Source organism: Eurypyga helias, unplaced genomic scaffold (genome assembly GCF_000690775.1).
Source record: "Eurypyga helias isolate BGI_N326 unplaced genomic scaffold, ASM69077v1 scaffold8363, whole genome shotgun sequence".
Taxonomy (NCBI): Eukaryota; Metazoa; Chordata; class Aves; order Eurypygiformes; family Eurypygidae; genus Eurypyga; species Eurypyga helias.
In genome coordinates this window covers 102668-115130 of record NW_010240533.1, presented here as the reverse complement: position 1 = coordinate 115130, position 12463 = coordinate 102668, and the positions used below count along the sequence as shown (strand labels likewise).

At 43.0% G+C, this 12463-nt stretch overlaps 1 protein-coding gene across 1 annotated transcript in view; it reads right to left on the bottom strand.

Moving 5' to 3' along the window:
* FHIT (fragile histidine triad) overlaps positions 1–11678 on the bottom strand; it is a 55358-nt gene extending 43680 nt beyond the window's left edge. The window contains exons 1-2 of the mRNA XM_010148467.1: positions 11520–11678; positions 9720–9749 (exon numbers count right to left, since the gene is read on the bottom strand). Of these exons, the coding sequence (XP_010146769.1) occupies positions 9720–9749; positions 11520–11678 (189 nt within the window). The remainder of the gene's footprint in view (positions 1–9719; positions 9750–11519) is intronic.
* Positions 11679–12463: the final 785 nt, after the last annotated feature.

Sequence of the window (12463 nt, the reverse complement as noted above, 5' to 3'; positions counted from 1 at the left end):
GACCTATAGAACTGACTGCAGGACAAGATTTAGTACTGAAAACAGGGAAAAGAAATAAAACAACAGGGCCTGTTCTCCCCAGGATGCATGCATAATTCTCATTAATGTTAATGAAAGATACTAAATGTATGTGCACTGAGGGGAGTTCATTAGAAACTAATAAATTCTGGGATTTTTTTCTTTTTTTACTTGATAGTTACTGTGACAGTGAACTTCATGTGAAGTGGAAGAAATTTAAAGAAAAAATTAAAACCACTCTATCAAATTATGCTTCATAGGCTGTTTTCTCAAAATACTAATTTGCATTCAGAATCATTAGATTTAAACATATGACTAATAACTGTAGGTTTATATGATAAACTATATGAAATCCAAGAGTTGCTTACACAAGGAGGGTCAAAAACGTTTGTGCAGACATGGCAAAAGCTCCACTGATTTAGTCTACGCATTTTCCCAAGGGAATGGAACCATTTACACCAGAGAGTAATCTAGCCCCAGACACCAAGGCTGTTTTACGTACACGGTACTCAGAGAATCCAAGACAGGCTACAGATTCATATCCTGTTAGTTCATAATTCTAAATGTAACGTCGGGTGACCTCACCAAAAGGCCACGATTGAAAGAACGGCTTTTGCCGAGTTCAGGGAGGACTTATGTGCAGAAAAAGCATCCATTAAACATGGCGTGGGCTGATCCGCTCCTCAGTCTGGGCAGATAACCACCCCCTAATGATAACTGTGATCCAGCCGAGGTGTGCTGGAAGGCCAGGCGAGAAAATATCACAGCATTGTTGTCTTTTCTATACATTCCCAATGGAGAAATAATAAAGCTCATTCACAGATCCATCAAAAGAAAAAAAAAAAAAAAGAAAAATAAAGTGCTACCTCTGGGTCCAGCCTCTCACAGAGAGAATTTGGATCAGTGATGCAGGCAGACAACATGAAATGAAGATTTTCATGGTAGCAATGAAGGAGGTAACTCAGGAAAAGTATAAATGAAATAGAAAATGGGTTGACTTTTCAGAGATAATAAGCTAGGAGATTACCAAATAAGAAACCATTTTTCTCCTTCAAAAAGACCTGAGCAATCTAGCAAACACAGGATGCCTTTCCAATCTCCTGCCTTTACCACGGGGTACAGGTCTCCCCCGCTCCTGGCTGCAGAGCCTTCCTTGGAAGTGCTACTGGGCAGGATTTGTTTAGGGATGTGCACGGACACAGCCCGCTCAGCACGGGTCCTTGCGTACAGGCGCGGGTTCTGACCATGTGTCATTCCCAGTCCTGACGCAGAAGCAGCCTCCCAGCCCAGGCACGAGCCCCGCCAACAAACCCAGCCTGCTTGCCCCTGTCCACACTGAAGTAACCCCTGTGGGCTTCGTCCACGATGGAAAACTAACTAGTTTCCACAATAACCCTCTTTATGAGCGGTCTTGCCAGCAGGAACCCAAGCAGCTTTCAGGAGGGATGGGGGATATGAGGCTTAAGAGGGCAGTTGTGCTTTATCTTGCAGGAAGCTCTTGGCTAGTCCAGCCTGGCTTGCAACGAGCATGATACAAAACCACACTGCAGTATCCAGAACACTTGACTCTTTTTCTTTTCTTTTTTTTTAAAAAAAAAAAAAAAAAAAAAAACAAAAACAAAAAAAAACCACAGTAAAAATATTACATACTCTTCACCCTGTCATCCTGCCTGGAGCTTGCTGAGCAAGTTTTATTCTATTATTTTAACCTTAGTTTTCCATTTCTAAATCATTTCAAGCAAAGGCTTTTCTTTCTCTGGAAGAAAGGCACTCCTACACGGGCTAACGTGGTGCTGCCAGAACAGGCTAAAGCACATGGACTAGCTCAGACATGTATTTCAGATGTGCTTCAGATTTCAGAAGGTTGCAGGACAGCATAGCCACCTACCCTCTTCATGTGATAAAGGAGCACAGGGCTAGGAAAGGCCTCCATTCCCTTGCTATCACATACAAAAACATTACACAGGCTCTTCCTCTGTTGACTTTTTTAAGCAACAAACTCATTCAAGCTGTGCAGGCTCTGGGGAGCTGCAGAGGCAGCTTTAAGAAGACAGTTTTCATTTTCAGAAGGGAAGGTGACTTGAAGGGAAAAAAATATGAAGCCATTTCAACATGTTCTTTATTACTGCATTGATAAGTCGGCCAAGACACCAATAAACGGGTTCCCTTTGTCTGGCTGAAACTGGGTCATTAACAGGGAGCAAAGCACTGCGGTTCTGCCCTCCCCTGGGAGAGTCCGGATGTCCCAGGTTCCAGCCAGACAGCTGAGGCACCAAAGCTGAACACGGAGCAGTCAACAGAGAACGCCTTTGGGCAAGAACATCCACAACTCAACCAGAAAACAGTTCAAGTGCGGGTAAGTGCCTGCTTACAGAAGGCACGTGTTGGCACAAAGAAGCCTGTTTTGCACGTGACCCTCTGACATCCCCTCTAATCTGTGGTCAGCAAAGGAATAATTCTGTGATGGATCTTTGGAGGAAGCAAATGCAGCACCCGACAGGCAAGAATGCAAAACAAATGTGAAAAATCCCATGAGGTAAGAGCACTGGCACACAATATTCCGTTACAGAGCATATTAATTTTTAGAAGGAGTTAGTCAGAAACCTATTAAACCGAAATCTAGCTTTGCAACACTTCCTTAATAAAGGATTTTCACATACTGTGAAACACAGAACAGCGTCAAGTTACACATCTGAATTGAACGGGGGTGCTTTTGCATTATTCTTGGTGAGTTACACCCTAGCTGAATACAATGAAAGAAAAGAAAGCAAGCATTCCCTGTGAAATGAAGAGGTGTGCAAGATAGGAGCTTGACAAAGAGAAGAAGCATTATGGATGAGATAGAGCTCGGAAGGAAATTCATACACTAACCACACAAAAATTAATCAGACAGCATTGACTGTGCTATTAACGATTTTAGACCTCATGCATTGTCTGGGATTTCTAGAGGTTTTGCATTTACAGTACAAAAGGGTATTTGTAGGACCTGTACTCAAGAGTGGCATTTGATTGATTGTACTTACTCAGAGACAGAGAATGATTTAAATGCAAAACATATTGCTGTAACAAGGGAACAAAGGAGCAAAAGATACTTTCTAATTAAAACATAGGATTTTTGATCCTAATCTCAGTCATTGTGGGGCAAATGAAGAGCAGCAAGTGGAGCAGTTCATGGATTTCTCAACACCCCTCTCGCATTGTATTTTTCTGCCACAAAATGTCAATGCAGTAAACCAGAAAACATTTCCAAAAGAGGTTTTGTTTTCATCAAGAAAAAGGTTTTGTTGACAAAATACCCTGTTGTAACATTTTCAGAAGAAAACTTTTCCACCTTTCTGCTAGAAATACTTTCTCATTTTGAAATGTAACTGTTTCTAGAAATAAAAAAGAAAAAAATGGGAGCGTGTTCAACATCCCAAATAAACCCCTCTGACTGACTGATGTGTTCAAGATTCTCCTGTCACGAAAACCGTAAATATCTGAACATGTGCCAGGAAAAAAGAAAAGTGGCATATTTAAAATGCTTTTGTCACAGCAGGAGCAGGCTCTCCTGGAGCTGCACAGAAAGGCAGAGCGTGGGGAGCGTCCCCTGCAGCAGTCGGGTCACTGCCCGCAGCGCGAAGCCGTGGCCCAGCACACGCGACGTGGCTGCTGGGGACGGGCACATCCGTGCTCCCACGGACACCTCTGGAAGGGCACACACCCTTTGACTGCCCCCACGCAAGGACCTCTGCAGACCTGCAGCCGTTTCCCGCAGCTCAGCTCCCACCCGTTGCTCTGCGGGTCGGCTGCCCACCAAGGGAAGAGCCAGATGCTGGATGTGGCCAGCAGAGCTGCAGGACTCAGTATCTGTTCACTAAGGCAATTTAAACGAGCGCTTGAGCCCACTTACTTGCTTATTAGAGTTTAATTTAGACACTGTCAATGACTCTGACTAGCTCTGGGGCTATTTTTGGAATTAACTACCTAAAGAGATTATTCATCTAAGAAACCCATATGGCAGGAAAGGGTGGAATTGCTGGCACAGAAAAGTAAAATCTTCCTTTGCATTGCCATTCTTCAACTTCTCTCTTTTGAAATTTCTTTGACTTTCCTCAGTTATAGTTGCACATCTTTAATTGTTTTGGTTTGGGATTTTTTTCTTTACATTCCAGTCCATACAGACTATTCTGTGCTTGTCTAGGGGCAGAAAACAATACTACTTTGTAAGTTAGGGGTACAGGGTACCATGACATTCACTAGTGGAAAGTCAAAATCATCCTGATTCAGAACGATCATAATTCACTGCTAAAGAGAATCTTTCAAAAATTTCTGTCCCCATCCCTTCAGGGAACTTCACAACCCGATATTTCTAGATCAGACTTCATTATCCAGGTCATCATTTCAATTTATCAGTGCCTTGGAGCCTTTGGTATTATCAGCTAGGAAGGTGTCATGTCCATCAATCACTAGGCTGTTTCCACATTCCCAATTTTCTTCCATCTCTTTCAGTCTTCAGAAAGCCTCTATAATTTTGCATGGGTGTATACTGGACACAGACAGCTCTTCCTTTTGTCAGCTGTTACCTTGTCTGACATACAGGAGCTGAACTGTACAAATTAAGGGGGTCTTAAGAACCATTTTCATTCCGGGTCCTGCATATTATTTGTATTAAGGGAGGGTTTATGGATCCACCAAGGATTATTTGGACTACAAGCATGGCAAACAAAAACGCAGTATGATGCTTTTCCTGGGAAGCTTACAGCTCAATTAAAACCTAGATGTCAATGTAAGGAACAGGAGTACGGACCTGGGATAGGTAAGAGGAAATCAGAACTCAAGCACTGTAACAATTCATTGCATCATGGAAAACATAGGTCTGGCCAAGGGACTGAAAGAAGAATTAGACCAACACAAGGCAGATACTGAGAAGGGCAAGAATTATTGTTTAGAGGTAGAAAAAAAATGAAGAGCCAGTAAAAAGCTTTAAGCAAGAAGGGGCAAACTATCTAGATACCCCTGCTGCTTCCCCATATCTGTAAGGGCAGTATAATCCCAGCTTTCAAAACGTTCACCATGACCATCCCACCAAAACCTGCTCCAACCCAAGTATGGTACTGAAACAGACAATGATGAGCTCAAAACGGACAGAGCAGCCCTGAGACTACGGAATTTGCTGTACCAATTACCTGCCTGCAATATTACATATTCTCCAACCAAATACTATTAGTATGGTTCTCAAAGCAATTCAAAGAGACTGCTGTACTTCATCGAATCATTTTTGGGCATCCCACAAGCTTTCAAGAGAATCATGGTTCTTAAGAGTAAAACAAACAAGACCATTTGTTCACATGTTTCAGTGCAAGCTGGTTTTCAAATACTTGTTTCTTTCTTCCATGTTTTTTCCACTTGAATTTTATATTTACTTAAGAGATAAGAAAAATCTTTGCATTTCTCTTGAATTTTATATTTACTTAAGAGATGAGAAATGCAAAGATTTTTCTTAAATGCCAGCTTTTTGTCCTCTTTTAAGAAAGCAAAAGGTGGTTTCCAATACTCCAATAAACAAGGACTCACATCTGCCAGTCTGCAGGGAAGCAGACAGGCATCGTGTATTGCAGTTAGTGAATTTAATCCCTTTGAGGCAATCAGGCTGCAATGCGATCTGATTAAATTTAAAGACTCAAACCTGAAGTCCAGTACTTCAGGTCCAGAGATAAGTAGACAAAGAGTATGAAAGAGCAGTCTACTCTGGGCTGAAATAAACCCAAGACTCCACAGCTCAGGTTAAGCTTTTTAAAGAATGCAAGCCAGGTGGATTGATTCAACACAGCATTAAAAAACCATCTGGGAAAGAAAAACATGCACATCAAAAAATAATCGTGAGACAATCTTAGTGAAAAATAATTAGTGGAGTGTGTGACACAGAAAAATTTCTGCGCATATGCCCACACTGCCACCATCAGTCTCGCGCCCTCACTTATTTCCGTGTACCTGTAACTGGCAAACAGGCACTTACTCGGGGTAACAGTGGAGGTGCCAAGCTGCTGGAGACTTTGACACTGCTGCAAAATTGAGTGTGTGTTCATATGTGTTTGTGCAATGGACACTTGCTGTGCAACATTATCTTGTCTCTACAGATAAATTAGTTGCATCATGCTCCTGCCAGCTTGATTTGTTTAGCCTTTACAGAGTACAGAGCACATGGAGTTTCCTGTGATTGAATCTCACAGAAAAGGTAAACCTGAGAGTTTATTCTACATTGTGCTGCTGTACATCCACCAAGGCACCCAGAGCATTTGCTGACTTGAGGTTGAAAAGGCAGCTATAAAATATACTGGTGAAATCTTGAAACGTCACTCACTTGACATAGCAATAAGAGCCCTGCATTAAGATGCAGAGCTGATTTCCCTGATCCATGAAATTGCCTGGATATTTAAGGCATTCTCAAACAGAACTGGCATGGAACTCACCCGCCATTCCTGGCACAAGGACACCACGGGGTTTGTGTTCTCCAAGAAAAACAGAGCTCAGAATTGCAGAGATAAATATTCTTTGAAAGAGGACCTAAATACAATTTTCTTTCTCTCTCAAATAAGAAGAAATAAGTATTCAAAATGCCTTTAATGCTGGAAGGTGGTTCTGCCTGCTGACACACTGCTCAGAGATGCTCAGGTTCTCTGGTGTGAGTTGGTGCAAGAGCCTCGGACAACGAAACGCAAAGCGTGCGCGTCTGTGACCACCTTTGGAGAGGGACGTTTGTCCCTCTCATCAATAAGTGACAGGGCTGGAACAGGCACAGTCTGTGGGCAGCTATGAAAAAGGTTATGCTGCAACATATTGCATTACTTTATGGTCTGAGATCTGGGACATGGTTCAGAATTCCTTAGCAAATGTAGATTTCCAACGGGTAAGAAAAGTTCCATCTGCGTTTTCAAAGTATTGACGAGCTGAGGGTCACGTATAAGTATAATTTCTTCTCAAGACCCATCCAGTGCAAACACACAGACTGCAGGAAAGGACCATAAGCTGCCCTAGGCACCGTCCTGCAGGCTCTGCTGGCCTAGGTCAGCAGGACAGCATCCCTAAGGAACGCAGTACAGCAACAACACAGCCACGCGTTTGGTTATAAACGACTTCCCAGGAGGTAACTAGGATGGGGCGAGTCCAAGAGGCACCACTGAAGTATCCTAGCACTGCAGTACAACTGACGGAGACCTGCACACACCAGCAGCTTTCACACCAGCGCAATGACCGTGTAACACGGGCAGTCGATATTATCACTGATTTCTATTCAAAATCGCACTGAAAGGGCAATCTCCTTGGAACCTGCTGCATGCACTGCCCATAATTTTTGGCATCTCAATAGCAAAGAAAGACCTGAGACTCGTACGCAAACCCGAGGTCCAAAACTGCTCTTGGGGCATGGATTACCATTCCTTCTTCTTGACAAAGAGGATTTCCTGATCTTTTTCAGATAACATTTCTGTCAGTTTTTCAGCTTCAGCTAGGCTGACAGTGCCTCCCACTTTCTAGTAAAGCTGTGCACTGACCAATTCAACAGCCAGTTAAATGGTCCTTTTCCTGCTTCCTGCAATTCTTTTCCTGCATAGCACATACAGTAGCCTGTATTTATACAGAATTATACAAGATACAAATGGAAAGGACTCTTGGAGCCATCTGGTATGCAACCCCATTCAAAGCAAGATCAGCTACACCTAATTAGCTCCCGACATACGCTTGCCTACCCTGTTGAAACACAGACTCCACAAACTCCCTGGGATATTTATTGTGATGCTCTGCTATTCTCACCATTAGAATGTTTTTCTAATGTTTAGTCTGTTCCACAACTTTACTTAAAAGTCCCCTCAGAGGAAGACTGGATTATTGTGCATTCTGATACGGGGAGAAAAAGTCCTACAGAAACACATGACACATTGAATTTGAGGTTCATAAATTATTTGCAGATCATAGAGATGATTTTTTCAAATTTCTGATTCAAAACAGTTTAAATGGAACCAGCTCTTCTTGTACCCACCCTGTTGTTCACTTTAAAGAAGATTTTGATTGTAGTAATTTCTTCCCCAATTCACGTTTTGAAAGCTCTAAGTTCTCTGAAGAAAATAGTTGTCGGCATTTTTGGATGATAAACATCCCAAAGTGATGATGATAAATTACACTGTTGCCCAATGATGCAGAAAAGTAGAGGAACGCAAACTGCTAACCTCTGATTTATGAATACACACTCTTTATTACAGCGTTAGGGGTTCACAGCTGTAGGAGTGGGTCGTTTTCATCTCACTGCTTATTAAAAGTGTGAGAAGGGAGCACGAAGGGTGGTTACCATCTTGCAATGTACTGGATAGATTAACACTTAATCCTCTTTGTCTCCAGCACAAATAGAAAAGGAAACAGAATTTCTTGCCTTTTTAAGGCCGCCATAGATATTTGTTCACAGTCACAGAGGATGGGAATTTTGCTCATTCACACTATCAAATTGCTTCACATTTTAATATAATAATTCCTATAAACCTTTGCTTTACACAGAGAAAACATCTGTCCAAGTTATTTAAAAGAAATCCTGTGATCTGGTTGTTAAAGCATGTTGCTGTTATTGACAAAATTTAACTTGGAAAGTATTTAAACTGAGACTTTCACCTACCAACAGGCATTCCCAGTAAAACCCACCCAAGGCACTCAAAGTCACGAGCCGAGGCATCTGTTTTGCCACAGAACTGAAGTAAATTGTATTACATTCCTTCATCACTCCTCAGCATCCCGAAGGTTGGGGATTTTCTAATTTCTCTCCTCTCTCCCTATCACCCCTCTGCCAAATATTTGAAGCAGGCAACAAAAAGGAGTAGGAAAAATAAGGTCAAACCAGCAGATTGGAAAGAAGTGAAATGTTTCTGTACACCATCATTTGGTTGTTACAGTTATCTTAATCAACCCAAACAGCTTCTTTGAGGCATCTAATTTGATTTTACAAAGTGCTAAACCATAGCCATATTTGACTTTCCCTTGATTCCAAATGTAAAAAATAGCCTTTATCTAATGTTCAGGCATATAATCTAACTACACATGCATTTGCATTATGAGGCAGTGAAACATGGCTGAAGAGCCATCTTGGATGGTATCTATGTTATTACTCAAGTGGAGAGTATAATCATAAATCCTTCTCTTCCCCTCCACCCCCCGCCTTTTTTTCAGAAGTACACTTAAAATCTGTTTTTAAGCTTCACTGGCTCCATTACATTTGAACTTCAGTAACAAGAATGTGCCATGAATATGGAGAGAGAAAGCCTAGACAAAAGGTATATTTTCATAACGCAGTTCAGTTTAACTGTTCCTATAATTAGCTACAACTCATTAGGCAATAAAAAGACAAACAAAGAGATTATGAATGGAAGGGCAATATTTTCTCCACAAAACAAACAAAAACTTCAACAGATGCCTCTTTTCTAAGGCTTTCCTTGCATAAACACACCCGGCAGCTTAGAGAAGATATTTTCACGACTGAATATTTTTGTCTAGAAAGAAAACCTGTAAACATTACCCTGTGCCATTTCCATAAAAAGAGTTTGCAGCTATTGTACACTTGGGATTTTTTGATCTCAAGGATAAAATAACGATACAGCAATGGTCTGCAGATGGCTGGCTTTGATCTTTTATTAGTTCTTATAATCGTCTCTTAATTTGTATTCTGCATAATACGCACTCACCTTCACCGTTTGTCCGGCTTCGGGGCCATCCTGTAAGCAAAGAGAGAAGTCTCAGGTTAGAAGAACTAACGAGGATCACCAGGGATTCACAAATCTTACTCGATCAACATTCACATCCAATTTCACTGTATGTTGAATTAGCACGCTTTCCTGGGAACCATTCAAGACAAAGTTTTTGGACAAGGCATCTTTCCATATGAGGCCACAGCAAAGTGAGAAACTGTACCTTAGACCACAAAACTGACAGCTGTTATTTTTCATTCTTTCAGATCGTATTTTTTAATAGCTAGCAATAGATTTCTGATCCTTGTGAATATAAAATCAGACACGTAAGTGAGAATTTAACCAAAGCATGCTTGCTTGAATTCGTACTCTAATGAAATGGGCTGTATTTTGTCTGTGTGGCAAGATACCGGTAAGCAGAGGGGATGCAGGGGTGGCTTCTGTGGGAAGATGCCAGAAGCTTCCCCTGTGTCCCACAGAGCCAATGCCAGACGGCTCCAAGATGGATCCACCACCGGCCATGGCTGAGCCCATCAGCAATGGTGGTAGCACTGCTGGGATAACATAGTTAAGAAGGGCAAAAAAAAAAAACCTGCACAAATGCAGCTGGAGAGAGGAGTGAGAATATGAGAGAGAAACAGTCCCGCAGACCACCAGGTCAGTAGAGAAGGAGGTGGAGGAGGTGGCTCCAGAGCAGAGATTCCCTCGCAGCCCGTGGCGCAGCCCGTGGCGAGGCTGGCTGTGCCCTGCAGCCATGGAGGGTCACGGTGGGGCAGGGACCCACACCAGAGCAGGGGGATGCCCGAAGGAGGCTGTGACCCCATGGGCAGCCCGTGCTGGAGCAGGTTCCTGGCAGGAGCTGTGGCCCCACGGAGGAGGAGCCCAGGCTGGAGCAGGTTTGCTGGCAGGATTTGTAGCCCCGGGCTGGAGCAGGCTGCCCCGGAAGGATGGCACCCTGGGGGGGGGACCCACACCGGAGCAAAGCTTTCTTTCTGTGAAGAAAACTGCAGTCTGTGGGAAGGACTCCCGTTGGACAAGTTGGTGGAGGACTGTCTCTCATGGGAGGGGGCCCCCACACTGAGCAGGGGCAGAGTGTGAGGATCCTCCCCTGAGGAGAAAGGAGCAGCAGAGACAGCGTGTGATGGACTGACCACAACCCCCGTTCCCCATCCCCTGTGCCGCTTGTGGGGAGGAGGGAGAGAAATGGAGAGCAAAGCCAATCCTGAGAAGAAGGGAGGGGTGGGGGAAGGTGCTTTAAGATCTGGTTTTATTTCTCATTATCCTAACTATGATAGGTAATAAATTAAATTAATTTTTCCCAAGTCAAGTCTATTTTGCCTGTGACAGTAATTGCTGAGTGATTTCCTTACATTTCCTCCCCCCTGCCCAGCTGAGGAGGGCAGTGACAGAGCAGCTTTGGTGGGCACCTGCCTCCAGCCAGGGCCAACCACCACCCCAGTCTCCTGAGCTGCTTTAAACAGAGCTCTTTGCGGGTATAAAAGCATCCAGGACAAATAACTGAAAGGTCAGAACTGTTAACCTATTTACATGGCTGCATATCACCAGCTGCGAGCAGGATCTGGCTCCATCACCAGCAGTGGGTTACCTGCTGACGGGAGGGAGACATGGCTGCTCTCCCCAGGTCCGTCCTGCAAACGCTGTGCTGCTTCTTCATTATTACTTTGCATTTATTGCCCCTTGAAGTTTGTATGTCCCTTTGTCATTGGACTAGGGAAGAAGGTTTAAAGCTTGATCAAACAAACCGTTAAAGCGTTTTCAGTTGACTGGTTTACAGACCTGAATGGAAATGGTGAGCGAGGTGCCGCAGAAGTGTTTCTCCACCACGTTGCCCACCCTCTGCGCCGTACGAAATAAATCGGCCACTTCCTCAGGAGACAAGTCACGGAAACGCTCCGCCGGCCGCAGAGGACAAACGAGGACATCTGAAGGTGGCATTGTCAAGGCACCAACGCAAGTATGAGCGGTCCAGAAGGACAAGTGACTCAATCCCGAGCCTGTAACCTGCTTCTCATCACTTCTGAATTGCCTAAATTCCTCCTCTCCCAGGATTACAGCAACTAAAACATAAGGCTAAATACAAGGAATCACACGATGTTTTGTTCAGAAGTAGCTTCCTCAAACCCCTCAGATATGGGCAAAATGAGTAAAATAGAGTCCATATGTTACTCCTGAGACATCTGAAGGAAAACAAAGTTTTTACAGACTCAAAGTTACCGTTTTGATGGAGAGATGCTCACTCTGAAAGTGAGACATTTTCTTTTGTGATTAAAGATGTTTTTGCTTTCTTAAAAAGCCAAAGGGATTTAAGATGGGTTTGGGTGTGTGATCTGAGACAGCAGTCTTCCAATACTTCTCCATATGTGGTATGTATTTTTAAAAATCTTGATCTTACACCTCTAATTTTAGGTACCTACATGTGAAAAAGGTAATGCTATGCTGGTGATAGCAGATCACCTATTTCAACATCACATTAATTACCATTCACCATTACAAATATTATATGTTTTTAGAAATACATTAAGATAATTAAGACTATTCCCTTAAGTGTGATGTTCACAACACTAAATATACCTTGATGACTGCGCTTCGTGAGTCAGTGAAATGAAGCTATAAAGTAAACAATGGAAGTACACAGACGCTATTCACAATCACCTGATCTGCTGTGTTCACAGAAATTAATAATTGCTATGATTCCTCACTTGAAAGTCAATTTTGTAACA